At 37.9% G+C, this 19,420-nt stretch overlaps 1 protein-coding gene across 1 annotated transcript in view; it reads right to left on the reverse strand.

Moving 5' to 3' along the window:
* CNGB3 (cyclic nucleotide gated channel subunit beta 3) overlaps positions 1–17,857 on the reverse strand; it is a 69,802-nt gene extending 51,945 nt beyond the window's left edge. Inside the window, exons 1-3 of the mRNA XM_052786738.1 lie at positions 17,687–17,857; positions 14,996–15,053; positions 2,067–2,178 (exon numbers count right to left, since the gene is read on the reverse strand). Coding sequence (XP_052642698.1) covers positions 2,067–2,178; positions 14,996–15,053; positions 17,687–17,794 — 278 coding nt within the window. The 5' untranslated portion in view covers positions 17,795–17,857. The remainder of the gene's footprint in view (positions 1–2,066; positions 2,179–14,995; positions 15,054–17,686) is intronic.
* Between the last annotated feature and the right edge of the window lie 1,563 nt (positions 17,858–19,420).

The raw sequence follows: 19,420 nt of genomic DNA on the forward strand, positions 1-19,420 counted from the left end.
TGCCCAGAGAAACTGTGGAAACTCTATTCTTGGAGATACACTTTCACAATTATACTGAACAAAGTTCTAGGCAACCTGATCTAATTTGGGAGTTGGGTCTAACCTCTAAATTTGTCCTGCTCTTAGAAGAAGTTTGGACCTCATTCCTTCTGGAGCAGTCTTCCAATCTGAGCTGTTCTATGAAGCTGTTTAATAGCTGTTTAATCAGTGACACAGACAGTGGGATTGAGTGCAGTCACAGCCCAGAAAGCCAACCATATCCTGGGCTGCATAAAATGAAGCATGGCCAGCAGGTCAAGGGAGGTGATTCTGACCCTCTACTCTGCTCTCGTGAGACCCCACCTGGATTACTTGTCGTGGTTTAACCCCAGCCAGCTACTAAACACCACGCAGCCGCTCACTCACACCCCCCCCCCCCCCAGTGGGATGGGGGAGAAAATCGGGAAAAGAAGCAAGACCCATGGGTTGAGATAAGAACAGTTTAATAGAACAGAAAAGAAGAAACTAATAATGATAATGATAACACTAATAAAATGACAACAGTAATAATGAAAGGATTGGAATGTACAAATGATGCGCAGTGCAATTGCTCACCACCCGCCGACCGACACCCCGCTAGTCCCCGAGAGGCGATTCCCTGCCCCTGCTTCCCTGTTCCTATACTAGATGGGACGTCACATGGTATGGAATACCCTGTTGGCCAGTTTGGGTCAAGTGCCCTGGCTGTGTCCTGTGCCAACTTCTTGTGCCCCTCCAGCTTTCTCACTGGCTGGGCATGAGAAGCTGAAAAACCCTTGACTTTAGTCTAAACACTACTGAGCAACAACTGAAAACATCAGTGTTATCAACTTTCTTTGCATACTGAACTCAAAACATAGCACTGTACCAGCTACTAGGATGACAGTTAACTCTATCCAAGCTGAAACTGGGACAGTCCTGCATCCAGCTCTGGAGTCCTCAGTACAGGAAAGACATGGACCTGTTGGAGTGGGTCGAGACGAGGGCTGCAAAAATGATCAGAGGGATGGAACACCTCTCCTGTGAGGAAAGGCTGAGAGAGTTGGGGTTGTTTAGGCTGGAGAAGAGAAGGCTCTGGGGAGACCTTATTGCAGCCTTTCAATACTTAAAGAGGGCCTATAAGAAAGATGGTGACAGACTTTTTAATAGGGCCTGTAGTGATAGGACAAGGGATAATGGTTTTAAACTAAAAGAAGGTAGATTTAGACTGGATATAAGGAAGACATTTTTTACGATGACGGTGGTGAAACACTGGAACAGGTTGCCCAGCGAGGTGGTAGATGCCCCATCCCTGGAAACATTCAAGGTCAGGTTGGACGGGGCTCTGAGTGACCTGATCTAGTTGAAGATGCCCCAGCTCATTGCAGGGGGGTTGGACTACATGACCTTTAAAGGTCCCTTCCAACCTAAACAATTCTATGATTCTATGAATCTATGCTTCTGTAATGAATGTAGGCTATTCCAAGACTATTGTTTTCTGGACTTCATATTTATTTCTATTTTAGCAAAACAAACAGTCACCTAAGCTTTTTCCAAAGGTTGAATGACCCTAGATCTTCCCTTGAAGGAAGGAACATTACTGTTTAATTTATTTGTCTCTTCTCAGGAAGACAGTCCTAATCCTCTAGTTGTGCAGAGTAATGCTGATTTAATGGTGTAATTCAGCAAAAAATGTGCAGGGTAAAAAGCTTTTAAGTCAGAATGATGTGACAAACATTCCAGCTATTCAGGGCAGAATCCTGGGACTTATTCTTTGCTAAGGTAGAGTAATAATAACTGAGCAACAGCATTGTTAGAATTAGTATATAAGTGTAGTTGAGCAAATCCTTTTCCTTATTCCTGCAATTTAGGATGATGTGCACAACAAAATATCAAAAGCACATACTAAATGAATACCTCATATATATGGTTGCCTTAGAAATCAGATAAAGCTCTTCAGATCCTTACAGGACAGGAGGGACATTTAATGAACTGAAATATGGCACGCAGAAATGTTAAGTCAGGATGTCTGGAAAAAAGCTTCAAATTTTTTAACTGAATTTACTCACTTAGCATCTTCTTTCCCATCATTGAGCTGATGTTGTTCCTGTTGAATTGCCTTAGCTGGTTCAGTTGATTTTTCAGTTTTTGAAGGCTCAGGTTCTTTTGCTGGTACTGCATCTAGAAAAAAGGTTTTAATTTTTGAATACCAATTTTTAAAGAATTATGATAATACTTTTGGAGGAATCACAGCTTGGCTGCCATTATTTTTTCAGTGGACAAGCACTACATGACACTGATTCTGGGACCTGATCTTTGAATAATTTCCTGCATAAATCAATCTTAGTGCCAGCTTTACAGAACATGTTTATGGTGAGTGTACCTTTTAGAATACGTAACTTATTTGTGGTTTTTAAACTAGATGCATCTGTAACCAGCTCAACAGTGGTCAATATAGAGCTCATATATTTATAAGCAACACAAACTCATGCAGTAAGATACAATTTTAGTGTGTGCTTATTTAAAAAAATATGTAGAGGACAGATAGATAGATCTCTCCAGAAATGCCCTGTGAAATACAGGAAGAAAAATTAAGTGTAGCTTGTTTGCTTATGCATAGAAATGCTAATGACATTATTTATACTCCAGTGTTTGAATTGCATTAAACCTCTTTTTGCTTCAGCTGCCATGACAGTCCTGTTTGTTGCTGAGTAAATTATGATTTAAATATATCATTAAGGATGTGAGTGTGTAGAACTTTGGCTAGTCTATTTCTTCTTTTTTGTTACAAGTAGCTTTTTTAAAGGAGTTTAAGTGGGAAGTTTGTAGAGTTTGAAACAAACTATGCAAATTGTATAGTCTCTTGCCATTTAAGTGGCCTTATGTGATTATTTTTTACAATTAATCATATATTTTTATTTTAAATTTTCATGATGACAAATAATTTGAAAGCTCTCATCAGTCTGACACTTTGCATAAAGGAGGAACAAACTCAGCCTTCATAAATACTTTAAGTAATATGATTATACAGGAAAAAGCTTGGCAGCAAAACATCATAGCAAATAAATCAGGAGACTGTTGTGTATGCTGTATTTTAAATTCAAGACAGCTCAAAGAAAATCAGACCTTGAGTATTTTGGATAGATAGTGTAAGATTAGTCTTCTGATAGTTAATCTCCATATTTAGAGAGTTGTTATTCATTTCAGAGGGGTAAAAGCAGTTACACCGGTAAACTGTTAAGCTGCTCAGCTGGAAGGTGGTTGCTTGAAATGGCATTGAAACAAAACTTAGTGAAGGACAGCAGGTCAGTTTGTTTACAGCACTTGATAAACCAAACTACCCTCCTACCACCATTTATTCAGATTTGGGATAATATTTTCTTCCAGGCATCTATTAAGAACAGATGCAATGTTTCTTGAGCTGAGTTTCAGACTTTTACTGGATGGACAATTGATTACAGGACCAGTGGGGCATTTCTAGTATTTTTTCTTAGCATTTATGTTAAGAAGCGAGAACAACCTGTGTGAGCCCTGCTGCTCTTACAGGAATTAATTTCTTAAACAGGATCAAAGACAAGACCTAGACAGAGGTATCTGTGGATGCCAGAAATACTCAAGCCAGAGTCAGACAAGGAACTGAAGAGAAGGCAAAGAAATCCATGTTCCCCAACGTCAGCTGGGTTTTGACAGCAAGTTCAGGGGTTAATTTTCAAATAGTCCCTTGGGGAAATGTAGCACTATTAAGTATGAATGGACACTCTGCAGGATTTGTACTACTTATCACCTGTAAGCTGGGAAGAATTTTGTGAGGAATTCCATTTAAAACTCTGACATTCGATTCGATTTATGGCTTAAATTGATAACAGTATCTCATCCACTTAATGGAAATGCAGATTATTGTTTCCTTTCTGCAGCAGTTAGTATTGCAGCACTATCTTGAGGAAAAGTCTGTTGAAAATATAACACTAGGGAATGTTTCATCTTACCCGAAGGATCTGCCAGGGAATTTCCAAGGTACAGAATAACACACATTCAGGAAAGTGAGGACTCCAAAGAGGACTGTTGCCATTCCTGTCCCCAGGAAGGTTCAAGAAAGGATGAAAGAGTTTCTTACCATTTGATTACAGGAGTTCAAAATGCTTTTCTGGGAGTTCCAGTCAAAAAGGCTTTTTTTAGGAAGGAGAATTTTAAAACAGGTTCAGGTTTCTAGCACAGTGAACACATTCTCATAGTGAAATAAAGTTTATTTCTCCTAGGAATTTCATAGACATCCTATGTAAGAAAATGGCAGAGGAGCTGCAGTTACAGAAAATAAAGGGGGTATGGACCTATTTATAATTAACTAATTTGTGGGTCTTGCTACAAAACCTTAACCTGTTAAAATTCTATTTAAAACTCTTTCCCTAGGGGATCTCTACAAATGATGCTACTGACTTTGTGTTTTCCTTGGCACATAGTCCTGCTGTGGTTTTGTGGTCAACATGACATGATGTAGAAAAAAGATGCAAGAACCCAAAATTTCAGCACTTGCTGAGGTTTCTGCTCCCTTCTGAATTCATGGTTTGTAGTTTCCCAGTTCTCTGCCCTGACGGCCCCAGCCAAAAAGCCATGTACTCAAGAGTGAAAGAAAGGCTAATCTCAACATTTCTGTAATTATCTCACTTTAGGAATTTTCTTTGTAATGGTAATTGCCCCTAGTTACATCTATACTAGCAGAGAATACAACTTGACAGGAACAATCAGAACAGTGAAATGGTGCTGAAGGCCTGGCATCCAATCTGTATCTGTTTGAGGCAGCTGTATTTTAAACCAGGTCTATTGTGATCCTCTGAAATGGATGACCATCAGCAGCTTGAGTAAAGTAGGTTTACTCATGGAGTGCTTCTTCTGGTTTAGTTTTATTCTAAAGGAATCCAGTCATGCATTTCTAGAGTTTTTTTTGGTGAAAAAACAGAGCACAGTGGGGCACAATCAGGAGATTTGTTTCAGAAGGACATTCTTCATCTGAAACAAAATGCCAGTATAGACACACTACTTAGAGTAACAGGCTCCTGAATAAGACAATCCATCTCTGGAATGACATGTGTATTGGAAGAAAAGACCACAAAGTAAAAAATATATGGTGCTTGCACATAAGCATCCCATTGCAGAAGGATAATGGCTTCTCAGCCTCCTAGATACTCTCAAGATATTCAGTCTGAGGTCTGAACCTACACCAGCCATTAAATGCTGATTGGACTCAGACTGATGGAAAACATTGTAATCCCATGAATATTCCAAATTTCCACAAGTTTTTAGAGTTCATAAATCTCCAGGACCAGCACAAGACTTACTTGCATTAAGGATTAGGATATCACAGCCTAACACCACTGCCAGCTGTGTGTCAAGTTTTAGTTGTTTCTTTCTGTGTGAAATTGTGTGGGCTGTCCTTGTAGTCACATTTAAAAAACCCTAGTTGCTCTTTGATGCTTAAATCTAGCTTATACTCCCCTGATTTATGAGACCTGCCCCAAAAGAATGCCTTTAAGAACAATGTGGTAGTCATTTTAGGGAACATTTAGAGTACAACAATTGGTTTCTAGAAGAATAGATCCATCAGGTAGATGGCAAAGCTTACGGGACAACAAAGAAATCTTCTATTGGCTTTACATAACTTTGGTCATGGTAAAGAAATAATGAGAAAAAGGAGGCAGAAATATGCTGAGGCACTAACATCTAAAGCAATTTTCAAACCAGATAGATCCATGCTTACTCAACAAAATAAGGGATTTGAATTTTTCTAAATGATTTCCATTTCCATTATATTGGAATATAAGTAGGTAAAGCTGCCAACGTATTAGTAGTGGCAGTTGAGGAATGCAGCCCACTGGTGTCTACGTATTCTAGATCTTTTGGCCTCCCCATAAGAATAACATAATTTAAAATTGACTTGGGATAAGTGTTGCTGGTTCTGTTTTAAGATGGAAGGGAAAAGCGCCAGTTGTGGTAGTATATCTCTGAGGGCAAAACACTGCTTGATGGAATCTCTCAAAAAGATAGCTGGTTAACTTCAGAGGCCCACTGAAACCTCATCATACCAGTGATCTGCCTAGGATAGCAAGGAGCAAGGAACACAATGCAGGTTATAAGACTGATTTGTTTCCCTCTCTTAGTCTTTCAGATTCTTCTGATTTTCCACAGGTCTTTGTTGTTCCAGGAGAGACTTAGGCCAGGCAAAAAAGTAATAAAAAAGACTATTGGTGGGATGTCAGTCTTTTACCTGTGTTATCTTAGGCAGGTTGATGATGCTCCCAGCTGAAAGTTAGTATTACTAAACTTTCATTGTTTATTCTTCTCCCCTATTTTCATACTTCCAGTAAAATAACATTGGAACAGTATTGCAGGATTAGGTTAGAGTAGCCAGAAGATCTCTGCATGTTGGAGGACTATATCCAACTTATTCCGAGGCTGCTCAGCTCCCTTGTTCCTGTTTCCATAAAGCAGTTTTTATCTTCAGTTTTCACTTCACAATTTTGGACAGAGACCCTTGACAGTCTTTCCAAATTAATTTGATTTCCTACTGCCATACACACACACACACACTTGCAAAATAGCCCATAGCAGAGTATTTCCCGTTTCTGTAGTGGAGCAAAAAAGAGAATACTTTACTTATCTATGGAAGTAAATACTTATCTATCCTTTTTGATTGATAATTTAGATTTTTCTTCCTCTGCAACTGAAAAGGCTAAATGTTGGGTTTTTTATTAAAACTGTGTAATAATCACATGAAACCAGGAGTTCAAGCTTTGCAAAAAGCAGAATATTGTGAGGCTAAGCATAACACTGGAAGACCTGGAAAAGTTGTTTTTAGTTTAAACCTGCTCATGTAGGACCAACTCACTGTCATGTTTCTAAGATTTAGCACTATACACACTGTCCTAAAACCGTAGGCATTAGTCCTAAGGACCTTTTTCCACAGAGGAAGCTGTTGGTATAGGTAGATTTGTCAATGCCAGGACACAGCACTGCAGAGTTGCCATTCTTGCCATAATCAATTTAATTCTTCTAAAGCCTTCACTCAGTGTATGAAAGTATTGGTGGATCCCAAAATCTCTGTCATAGGCCTAGCCCCACAGTGGTGTTGCTGACTTCTCTTCTGGCAATAGGCAATGCCAGCAAAGGACTCTAAAACCTCATGGATCCACTGAGATAAGTGTTATCTTGTGGCCATGAATATTATCATGATCCTTCCACCAGCAGAGCATAAAATGTTACTTACTAACATAGTAAGTACTTAGAAAACAGAAGTGCAGATTAAGTCAGTCATTTTACACTAATTAATAATTTATTGTACTTCCCAGTCCTATTCCTGCTGTTACTGGTGTTCTTCAAAAGCCCTAGATTTGCAAAAGACAGTTGTCACCTCTCCAGCCTGGCTAGTACAGCTCCTTCCTCTTATTCCCTCCAAAGGTCAATGTGGAGACTGAGGTGCTGAGCTGCCAGCTGTGAGAGACTGAAAGAGTTAATGTCTCAAACATTGTGGCGGGGCAAGTTCTGTGTAACAATCATGAACCCCAGGTGAGAAGCCAGTTGGCCACAGGACAACAGGGCGTGGAGGGCGTGCCAGAGGATGCGCAATTCTGTGTTCTGATACACTGAGCAGGGCAGCTCACCATGCATGGCCAGAGGTCAAGCAACAGTCATGCCTGCAGGGAGGGAGAAGTTATTCCTCAAATAACCCTCAAGTCCACCAACCCATTTCCCGAAGGTTCTGAAAGCAAAAACTGTGCATGACACCTAATTAGCCTGATGAGTTTGTGTGCTTGCCTGAAGGAGGGGCAAGGAGATTATCAAAAGACACAAATTGAAGCCTCATGTGCACATGCCCTCTGGAACTGGACCTCTAGACTGGCCGGACCAATGCTGGACCCAGGGCTGGTAAAATCTTTCTCTTTTCTTTCTCTCTCTCTCTCTGTCTTTTTTTTCACAATCCACACACCTCATCCCTTTAGACATAAACCGTTGACCAAGTCTGGGACTAGGAGTGGATCTAGCCACCCCTAGGCTCCTCTCTGAGAAGGAGTCTAGAAAGCAAGGGGGTCCGCTCTGAAACCTCATGACACAACAGAAGGGGTCTCCTTATTTTCTTCCTGCATTGATCCCCAAATAAGCAAGGCTTGTAGTATATGTTTGGTGACCATGGTTAGCACATTACATGGTTTACTGACGTAGTTTCATGCCAATTCTTGTTGTGAGTGAATAAAAGTTGTGTTTTGTGAGTTAAAGGATCCCTGGTGTCGTTTCACCTTAATCCTGACCTGGGAACTGGTGAACCTGAGCCATTGTCCTGAGAAATTGGGATGTGACACCAGCCTGCTCTTCAGAGCAAGGGAAGAGATTGCCTGACCAAGCAGGCTCTTTTCTCCTATCTGACCCCCGCTTCTGTCTGTGCAAACAGCAGCAGGAGGCTTAGGGACAGGGAAGAAAGCACTTTGTGCTGTGGAGACCACCAGCCTTACTGGTTATTCAGCATCAGGAGCTGTGCCTCTGGAGCAGTCAGCCAGTCTGAAGGGACTTTTTTCCAGAAAGTAATAAACCATAAATCTCTCAGTCACTAGGCTGGCTTTAAAAGTTCTATTTCTTGGATCAGTTATGTCCAGGTACACGTTCCCTAGCCATAATAACTGACCTTTAGCATCACAAATGTATTATCCTTATTGAAAAAATGAAGAGAAGCAAAATGTCAAATAAAAGATTAGTTTTTAGAGATAAAGATATGAATAAATGTCAGCAGCTAGATAGTAGCAGTTAAATGTATTCCATAGCTTTTGCTTTGCCATACTTCAGAAGGGGAAGACTTTCTTCCCCAGAATTCCCAGCCAGCTTGCCTTGTACTAGCAAGTCTGACCAGTATCTTATCTATGGTTCCTCTCATTTTTTGGACTAGTTGGTCATATGTGAATGTAAAACTTTTAATGGCTAGCAGTTACTTATGGGTCTCATATAAAAAGCAAAGAGTTCCCTGGGCTGCTGCTTTTGGCTGTACAAAAGCACATTTTAGCACAACTTGATCATTATCTCACTTCATCTTGAATCCACAATATATTGTTTTACATGACCATTTACAAAATGTTGGCTTGCTTGTAGTTTTTTCTTCGGTGTAAGCAATATTTCCATTACAACACCCTAGTATAGTGTGTATTTTATATGAATTAAATATGTTTTCAAATATGTTCTTCTACTGCTAACTTCTTAGTGACTTTTAAAAAAATGCAGGCATTTTAAAATAAACTGATGCTTAAAAAATACTATATTAACTCACAATGATAGTGTCATACTAATTATAGTTAATTGACTTACTATGTATGTAATACAGTAGTAAACCTTAACACTCAGTTCTGATGTTTATTACCAGGATTAATGTAGGCAATCTTTATTTAAAGAACATTTAATGTTGTTCTTTTGTTTCCTACAGTAAAGAAAAAAGTCCTGAAAATCTGATTGGCCTTAATTGTCTTGATCAGCTTCTCAATACTTAGCAGAAACACAGAAGAGAATTAGTCATTAGTCAGAGGAATACTTTATCTTTTTTCTGTTAAATATGTATATTTAACAGTTGCCTGAAAACCTTGTGTAGCTTGGTGTTTGTGCTCATATGATAAAACTATTTTAGTTAATACCAAACAACAATGTTGGCAATCTTAACGGTGCATGGAAATACTTGAGGTTAGAAAGCATTGTTTGAAATGGGAAACACTGCATAACGACATGGGTAGAGCTTGCTAGCAGGAGGCAGAGTGGCTAATGTTTGAATAATCTGCTTTTTAGCTCTTTCAGTGACATATATCCCTTAGAAACATAATTTTAAGCACTTAAAATCAGTGATTTTTTGTCATTTTCTCTTTTTGCAAAATATTAAAAGTTTCAAAATGGGTTAGACTCTCAAATAGACTCTTAAATGTTATCACCTGCCAAATAACAAAGAGAGCATGTTCTCTTAAAAAACAGGAGTAAAGACTGACTTTGCATTTGAAGAAGTAGCATGGGAATGAGAGAACTGGTCTACAAACTTCCTGGGATACTTCTGACATAGTTAATCATTTTCCTGATTGTCCTTGCCTCCTAGAGGTGTTCTTGAGCTATCTCTGTAAATATTTGAAAAATGGCTATAGGATCATGAAGATGTCAAGAAAAATAAACACACAGGAATCCTATGGACAAAGGAGAGAAGAGGTTTCAGCTCTGACATTACAAAATACACACCTTTGTGTCTTTCCAAGCAAAATTTTTTGAACAAATGCTCTGTGCAGGGGAAAAGAGTTCAGAAATCAGTGGGGTTGAAGTAAAACAATCAGTAAGTAGGTCCATCTTAACTCAACCCTCAACTTCAGTGGCTAACAAAAGTATTATAAAAGTTTATTTTCCATGTAAAGAAAGAAAGATTGCATAAGAAGTTGGGTTTATTTTCCTAGCATTTAACCCTGTCACTCACGTGAAAAAGGAATATCTGAAAGGAATTAAAAGACTTCACATGAGCAGGAGTGGAAGCAGGCTGATTTAACATATTCGAGTTCTTGGTAATCGTGAAAAAACACATTTTATGGGAATAATAGCTGCCTGTTGACTAAGTGCCAGTGAAGAGTATAAAGGATAAGAAGACAAGGAATAAGATTATTATTTAAAAGTCTCTTTGCATTGACAGGTTTGGTTCATTGAGCTGCAGCATATTATATCAAAATGCTGTACCTGATTTGTATTTTTTGAAATACAAACCACTTATTTAACCCAGGATTTTGAGGTGTTAGGGGACAGGTTTTGTAAAGCAGCTTAAGAGTCAGCTCCATAACAGGCCAAAGGCAGGTTTTAGCTGTGAGATTTCACATTTAATTCAAATCTCCCTTCTCAGGGGCTTGTAACTCAGTTGTAGTCCATGTAGAGTTAGTTGGTGCCTAATTAGCCAAAATTAGCTGGGGTTTCACAGCAACAGGACTTTGGTACCCTCAATAAATATATCTGCTTTATTTCTATCTACAGGAAGAGGGAGTGACCATCTTTTATATAGCAGCTAGTGATCAAAGCTTTCCTCTAAGAAGAGGAAATCTTGGCTCTGGGCCTTGTTTATTTGCAATAGGGTCAAATACCCATTATGAGAATTATTTCTTCCTTTTTTAAAGTATTCAACCATGTTGTAATAGAAATGCATACTGAAATCAATGTTCTTCATTCCTCCTACAAGGTTAGTGCTTCAGTTAACTTCCAGGTTAGTTCCAGGCTCTGTGTTGTACTCCATCTTCTCAGACTTCACAGGTTTTTGCATTCTTTTCTGCACGATGGCCCAGCAATTAGGAAGGCTACAGAATTTCCTTCCACGTCTCTTTAGTCTAGACCTTACGTGGGTAGTTAGGGAACTCTACTGGAATGTGAGAGATAAGGGTTTGAACTCCCTTATTATGAGAGAGTGGAGGTAAACCAGCTAGGCTAATATATGAAAGCTGGCAGCTATCAGCAGCCTCTGCTGCTTTTCTTTTTTTAGTTAAACACTTAGCGGAAAAGTGAATGTTCCTCGAGTACCTAAACAGAAGTGTACTCACTGGGAGAGAGTCTGGAGTGGACTGAAGTTCCTTTTGAGCAGCCTTTCCTTTGAGGTACTACACGTTCAGGGATGTTGATTAGAATTCTTGGCTGGTTGGTGGTTCTGTTTTGTTTTGTTTTTTTAAACTCTGTCTGGGCTTCTCACTTAGGATATAGATTTTCTGACTCTGTCAAAAGCACCAAAATCTCATGCACTATAGAATGGCATTTGCATTTAATTTGCAGGCAGGTATATAACCTTTTATATATCCTCTGGGTACTTTCCAAAGCATCTAGGCTCTGAAGATACTAAATATCACTGAAAATTAATAGGTAATCTCCCAGACGGAAGGTTCTGTCTACTTTATGATCCAGAGGTGCAATTGTAGCATGGATAGAAATACCTGTGATAGTTTTAGTCTAGCTTTCTCACTCAAGCCCTACCAAGAACAAAGCAATGTCAATAGGGACTTTGGTAAAAGCTGTATAAATATGTCTGTGAATCTGGAAAAGATCTTTGAGACACATGTTGATTTAATAGAAGTAGAAAGACCAAAAACCGGAATATTGGAAACAGGCCAGTTTCTAGTAAGGGAAAAGTGAGAAGGAGATGAGGACAGACTTCAGAAAAGCAGTACTTAAATGTGGTACTGAGAGTGTTTAGAGAAAGGGAAAGAAAAGGGATGAGTTGGAAAGAATCATACTGGAAGGATCTGCTAGGAGGACAAAAGAAATTGTGATACAGAGAATGATAATGCAGACATCAGCTAGCAGGTGGAGGCTGGATGTGGCCTTCTAAATAGCATAACCACCAACAGAGCTATTGAACAACAGCGTGTAAAACAAGTGAAGCATTTGTAGAGCCAGTCAGTTATGGAAGATGATAGATATGCAAAAAAACTATAGCAATCGGATTCAATATCACAGAAAACCTGTAATTAGGTGAATCACACTTTGTTAAGTACATGAAGAAATGCAGGGAAAAAATTAAAAAATGAATCTGTTATGGAACAAATTGACTAAGCACAGAGAGTTAATTACAGAGTAAACTAATTATGCAGAGAATTAATCACAAAGCAAGCTAGTGAGAGAGAGGGCAACTGAGGAGGTGGAGATGAGGCAATGAGTAGCCAATAAAGAAGCCAAAAGTACCAGGTGTTGCTGAGTGATGTAAGTGGCCAAGTTTTAACCAAACAGGCTCCAACTGTGCCTCCTGCAGAGTTCTCATCTGTGCTGGGAACATCATGCTGCCTTGTGAAGTGCTAGCAGAAAGGGAGAAGGTGATGGCTGGTTTTGGCCATGTGAGAAGAAGGGGGTGAAGATAAGATCTACTCAGTCTGTTGGTTTGTGTTTCAGGACAATGGAGCTGCAAAATGGAACTATGATTAGAGGCTTTACTGGTCTATTTTATTCTGGTTGTACCAGAGACACTAATGAGAGATCTTGGAAAGGCTTTTCTCTAACTAGTTTTAACTTCTCTGTTCAACTGATCTCCCTTAACTAGTGTTAGTTGAGCCCTGGCTGTGCATTAATAATTCTCTCCAAATTTGTACATACACCGCAAAATGCTTTCTCTGGTCTCTTGTGCTTTGCTTACCCACAGGCATTCTTATTTTCTTCTTCTAGCAGCTGTCCACATGATTTTAGGTCTGATGATAGAAAGTTCACCAAGATTTGCAGGAGTTTTTATCTAGACCTTCCTGTGAACCACTTGAGACCAGCCTCACTTTTCTGCCCAGAGATAATGGAGTTCCTTATTCAGCTCAGATGGTGAGGACTTATGTACAGGGTGCTGGAATTCATAAACTTCTCCTGAGGTGTGGTGCCTGTGTAAGTTCTCTGGCTTGTATAGCTGTTGTCTATCCAACTCATTAATGCCCACAAGCAAAAGGAGAAACTGTCTTGTGGCTGTTTGAAAATGAGATTTGAAGCACTTTCCAGAAAACTATGGATTTAAAAAAAAACCTCAAACAAACATGGAGCCTAACTATGTTATTATATTTTCCTAAAGTAATTGATGAGATAGTTGCTTCTATGCCACCACTTATATTTTAGAAGGGGAAAAAAAAAAGTAGTTTAGTATCCCAAAATATAGAGTAATGAATTACATTAATCTGTAAAATTAGATCAGATTTTGGATGGAAACAAAAAAATTTTCTATAATGATACTTAGTTCTGTCATGAGATAGCATCTGTGATTTAGTGTTGCCAAAAAGCCACGAAACATCGAATCTGAGTTGTTTCATTGTTGGCTTATTGCTACAGTTAATTCATGTCAGATTTTGTTTTCTCTTGATTTAGTGCTACAGCCATTATATAACAAGATAATTGCATTAAATGGACTTTGTTTAAAGTTTCATTATATGAGCAAAGGAATTGTGATACTTGTTATGATTGCACAAAGCACAAGTAAGGATTATGCAAGTTTCTTTGTAGTCTTTTTCCAGTTGTTCCTCTCTCCTTAAATTATCTTTATCACAGAAAGCTGGAGGTTCCTCAGCTTTTGCTTTGCTGCTCCAGTGAAATGAACCTGAATTGTTTTCCCAAAGGAAAAACATGAGGTGACAGGAAAACTGGACTTGGTGTTTTTCTCCAGTACTGGAGGATGGAAAAGGAAAGGGCTGCACCACTGATGCTGTGAGGAAGGGAAGAGGGAAAATGGTCCAGCAATAGTTGTTGCTTCACCCATGCTGAGCTTTTATTTTGGTAGCTGCTGCAGCAGTCATTCTGGGTCTGGTATAAGCAAAACAGGCTTGTCTGTTGGGAGGTGGGGGAACAGGAGGGCAGAACAGCCATGGCCAGCTGCCACTGTTTTCAGCAACCAGCTGCTTAGGCAAATAATTAGCTTGTATTACTGCCCTGAGCTCTATGTTCCTGTGTTCTAGTCCTGGATGTCTTCTGAATGGTGATGGCAAATCCTTTTTAATGGAATTGTTGGATTTTTTTAATTATTTGTTGTTCACTTTTTTTGAAGAAGTTTTGAATGGCTGTTCAATGAAAGATTTGAATGTCAGATAGTTTAAAGTCTGTCTCATGTTTGTAGTTTTTTAATACATATGAGAAGTATACCCAAAAGATACATTAAAAATATGCAGTTTTCTTTCTTAAGCTACTAAATATTTTTATTTTAAAGTAAGTTTTCTAAGAAGTCAACTTACAGTAAGAGGAAATAGATTTGTTAGACTAGCTAATTAAAGTGGACAACTCATGAAGGGACTGTGTACTTGAAAGCTTGTTGCTTTTTATTATTGTTGGATAGTGCTCATATTTCTGTAACAAATCATTGGTTTGGGGTCAATGGGAATTCAAAGTTCTTAATTTCTTCCACAAATTAAAACCAAGATCAGCACCTGGTAGAGCATTTGAAAGAAGAACAATTTTATTTACAGCCCTATATAGTGTATGTATATTTTGTCCAGATGATCTTTCAATACTCATAAATACTGACCTTGTTCCTTTGGTATGGGTTCTGCTTTCTGTGGTTCATCTGGCTTTTTATTTTCACCCTTAAAAAAATAAACAAGATTACAAACTGTTGATGCTCATCATTGAGAATGATAAGGATGGTTTGATGCCTACAACATTCTCCTAGGAATTTGATTAACCAAGTTGACACACACTGAGCTTTGTTCCTGGGTGTTGTGTGTGTGTTCTTGGACAAGACTTTCCAGATAGGTTCACAAAAGGACTTGGATGCTGAAATAAAAAACTCATGTCTTCACATCTGCTGTGCAAACCCAGTTACATAGCCTGGAGTTCTGCTGTTGCATGTTCCCAGAGCCTCCTTAATGTTGTCAAGGCTGACTTGTTCAGTGCTGCCACTTACAAGGCAGTCTGCATCTCTGAATTAGTCATTCTTCTGCCTAAACTTTCCGCTGGGCTAATATACCTTTGTTAGAGTTACCTTACCACAATGACAGATCTCAAGCTTTACAAAATACAGAGACAGTATCAACTTTCACAGCAAAAAATTAACTTCCTTCCACACTTACTGGCTTAGATTCATGAACTAAGTCCTCATGTACCTGTACCTTGGTTCATCTTGGCTTTGACAGAGTGACCCTTGGGGGAGGGAGTGAGAAGTGCATGGGGAGTTTTAGGTGTTCACAGTACTATGCAACAGCATAGTGCTAATCAAGCCCATGAGCATAGTGCTAATCAAGCCCATGAGCATTTGTTAGCCCAGACAGAATGAATATGTCTGGTGTTGACCATGGTGATTAATAGAGAAAGATATTAGTATAAGCATATGGAAAATTATTTGACTTTAGGAGACTTCAGGTCTTCATGCAACTTCCCCCCCCCCCCCAACTCAATGACCTTCTCTTTCTTTGAGTTTGAGATTAATTTGGAGTTTGTCTTTGTCTATGAAAGTATTTGTTTTTTCCTGTCTGCTTTTATTCAGAGAATCTGGTACTGAAGTTCTGATCTACATATATGTATAAATAATTACATTAGATATTATATATATATAAAAATTAAAATTAAAAACCCAATCAATCTCTATGCATACTAGAGGTACTTGCAGGATGTTTTGTTGTAAAGGTTGTTTTCTTTGTTTCAGGCTTCCTTCTGATAGCATAAGAACATTAATGTGAGAATAGTGCTCTACAGTTACCAGATACTGTGTACATTTCTTCTTTTCTCTTTAGATGGTATCTCCTTGCAGGCAGAAAATGTCTTAATGCTTGACCCATTCATCTGCCTCCATCTTAACAGTATCTATAATAGTGGAGGCTGATGGTGATATAATCTGAGTGTTGCGCTGATGTATGGAGTTATTCTGGTGAAAAGAGTAATCCATGGGTCCAGGAAAATCTAAATATATATATTTTCCTAGAGCAGTTTCCTAAGTGAGGTATCAGGCTGCACACAAGTCAGCTGCTGAGATTCAGGATTTTTCTTCTTTCAAGGCAATGTTTTATTGACCCAAGAAAACTGATGAGCAGAACTTTAAAAGAAGCATGAACAATACTTTGCCTGCAGATCTGCAGCATAGGAAGTTTTAATAGATATTTTTGCCATTTTGTGTGGATGGCAGTATGGATATGCCGTTTCATGAAACAATTTGGTTTTGCACGTTTATAATAATGACAAATCAAATTTGAGTTGTAGTTGGGCTGGATTAAACTGTACCTCTTCTTGAGGTTGTATAAACCTATGAGCTTTCAGAAAAACATCAGTTCTAGAAATGATTTAGTCTTCTGAACATTTATGTTTCCATCAGTTTTACTTAAAACTGTAAAATTTATGGAACACTTGTACATGTAAATCAAGGCTCCCAGAAGTTAAGTCAGAGTCTTTGTATATGCTCGACCGTTGTGAACATGTTAAAAGACACTGCTTAGTTAATTTTAACTTTATAATGGTGGCATTTCAATTGTTTCATTAAGCATGAATTCAGATTAATACATCAGGCTGATACTAAAGAACTCATTTCACTTTCTAAATTGTTTGGTGAAATCCTAAATTGTTGCCATTTTGCCTTGTAAAGTTTTGATTATGTCAAGCTAGAAAAAACCAAAACACTCCATAGGACATTATTGAGGAAAGATAAAAATGCAAAGGTAACAACTGAAGGAGTATCTATCTTTCAGTCTCATTTAAAAATATTCCATTAAAACAAACAAACAAACAAAAACCCCCTTAACTTTTACAATGAAGAGCTACTAAATAAAAAGTATAGACTGTAGACTAATATGACTTACTGTATTTTTCAAACAGGAGTTATATTAGTAGAACCAAGCCAAATATAATGCTTCTTAAAAAAGCTACTAAATTACTTTGCCTTTCCAACAGTTATCAGGAAGCAGGCTGATACATATCTTATTCCATTTTAAGACTGGAAAAGGATATACTGACATTTTCTGTGAGCGGGGAACAAGATCTCTCATAAGCTTGTACTATTTCAGGTTAGCCCTATTTGGAAAGCAACTTGCAAAAGGAGGAAATCTATATTTTCTTCATAAAGAAAACGTGGGATGGAGAATAAAGCCATTTATTTGATTTTGCTAAATAAAAATTGATACCATGAGCAGTAAGTATGTTTGAAAATCTAACCTTTGGCATTTACTTACGTAAATAATTTCTAAACAAAAGGTAGTATTATTGAGTCTATACTAAACAATAAAAACTATACCTGGCCTGTAGATGCCTTGGGTGGTGGAGGGACACCTTCATTCTTGCACTCTGCTTCCTCGGGTGACAATTTTGCTCTAGAAAATACTGCTTTTAGTTTTCTAAACATCTTGCCTATTCAACTCTCCTGAAGCCTCTATAACTCTTTTATCATGAACAGGTACATAGCACATGTTTTCTTGCCATTAGTAATCAAGCCAATTAGACACTTAATCAGGTTTAGGGCTGATTAATGCCTTAAAGAAATTCCTTGCACAGTCTGTTTCAGTGATGGCTTTTTGTCACCATTAATACTTTTGTTTTATGTTGTAGACAAAGTAATTTCTAGTCTTGACGGTTACATTACATACACATGCACAAATTCAGAGGAGAGTGAACACTTTCAGGTTAGAATAAATCAGTGTCTAATCTTTTACGTACTGGTAATTAAGCATTTAGTTTATATATAGAAATTAAGTTTTATGTCCTAAAGACACCTGTAGTTTAACCAGGAAATGAAAAAGATTAACTAACCAATAATCACCAGCTATCCAGTAGATTACATGAGATCTCAAGAGGTTTAATTTCTTTGCAGTCCTGAACATTTTTAATTTTTTTTTTTTTTTAAATTTTTAAGTGAATGACGCTAAAAGGTCTTCTGTTGGGGTTTGTTTTAGTAAGTTTATACCTGGTTTTATTCCACCCTTCTTATTTTAATACATGGAAATAATTTCATCTTTCATTTTCCAATGTATTTACAGACAATACTATTTTATGCAGTCTTAGCTACAATTTTGATGAGATTAAGTTTTAGGTGAATGTCCTACAAATTAGTAAAATATAGATTTTTTAAAGAGTTTATAACTAGGACTTAATTTTGAGATTCTATAGGCTTTGGGTCATCCTACATAAATTACTATAAAATCAAGCATGCTTTAGTTTATAGGTAAAACCCAGTTTCAGAGTTCACCTCTAGTGCCATGTTGATTCAACCCATTAACAATGGTCTTTACAACTCAATTTTGTCTTCTTGTCCTTAATTCCACTTTATTTATTACAAGTCTAAGCCTACACTTTAAGGTCTGAATTTAAGCTAACAGCTTATAATTGATTTATGCTGGTCATCAAGAAATGCAGAAGCCTACTCATTTGAGTTATTTCCATAATTACATATTTAGCAATCGTATTGAAGTATTGAAAATGTCCCAATGGCAACCTCCTTGGCGCTTCTGTTGTCTGGCGAGAATGGTTTCTAATCCTTATTCTACCATAGTAGTAACCGTAAGAATGAATCAACAACAGCCTTTTTCCTACATCAACACTTATGAGGCAGACCTTGTAATAGTTGGCCGGACTTCAGTCTTTAAACTCGGAATGCCCCCACATGCATGATTTCATTGCTGTTAGATGTAGCAAGAGCTCGGAACCTCCATTTTTATTAAGGTCTGTGTTCTGGTTTACTTTAAAAGCAATGCAATTCTTGCTAATTCTTCAGTTTGTGTTTAAGCTTAGTGTTTGAATGACTAAATTATAAATTAATATCTCAAGTATTTTCACTTATGCAGGTCTGGACAATAGGTAGCTTCTTGTCTTTTGAATGTGAAATTCTGCCTCCATGCTCTTTTTACATCAGCTCATAACAGAAGAATCTCAGAAGAAATCCTAGAAAACAAGTTAGTTTTTCTTTTATTATGTGAAATTTTAGTAGATTAAATTGGTTAATGCAGGAAACTTTAATCAATTGCCACATAAAAAC

This window comes from Harpia harpyja, chromosome 5, assembly GCF_026419915.1.
Source record: "Harpia harpyja isolate bHarHar1 chromosome 5, bHarHar1 primary haplotype, whole genome shotgun sequence".
Classification (NCBI taxonomy): Eukaryota; Metazoa; Chordata; class Aves; order Accipitriformes; family Accipitridae; genus Harpia; species Harpia harpyja.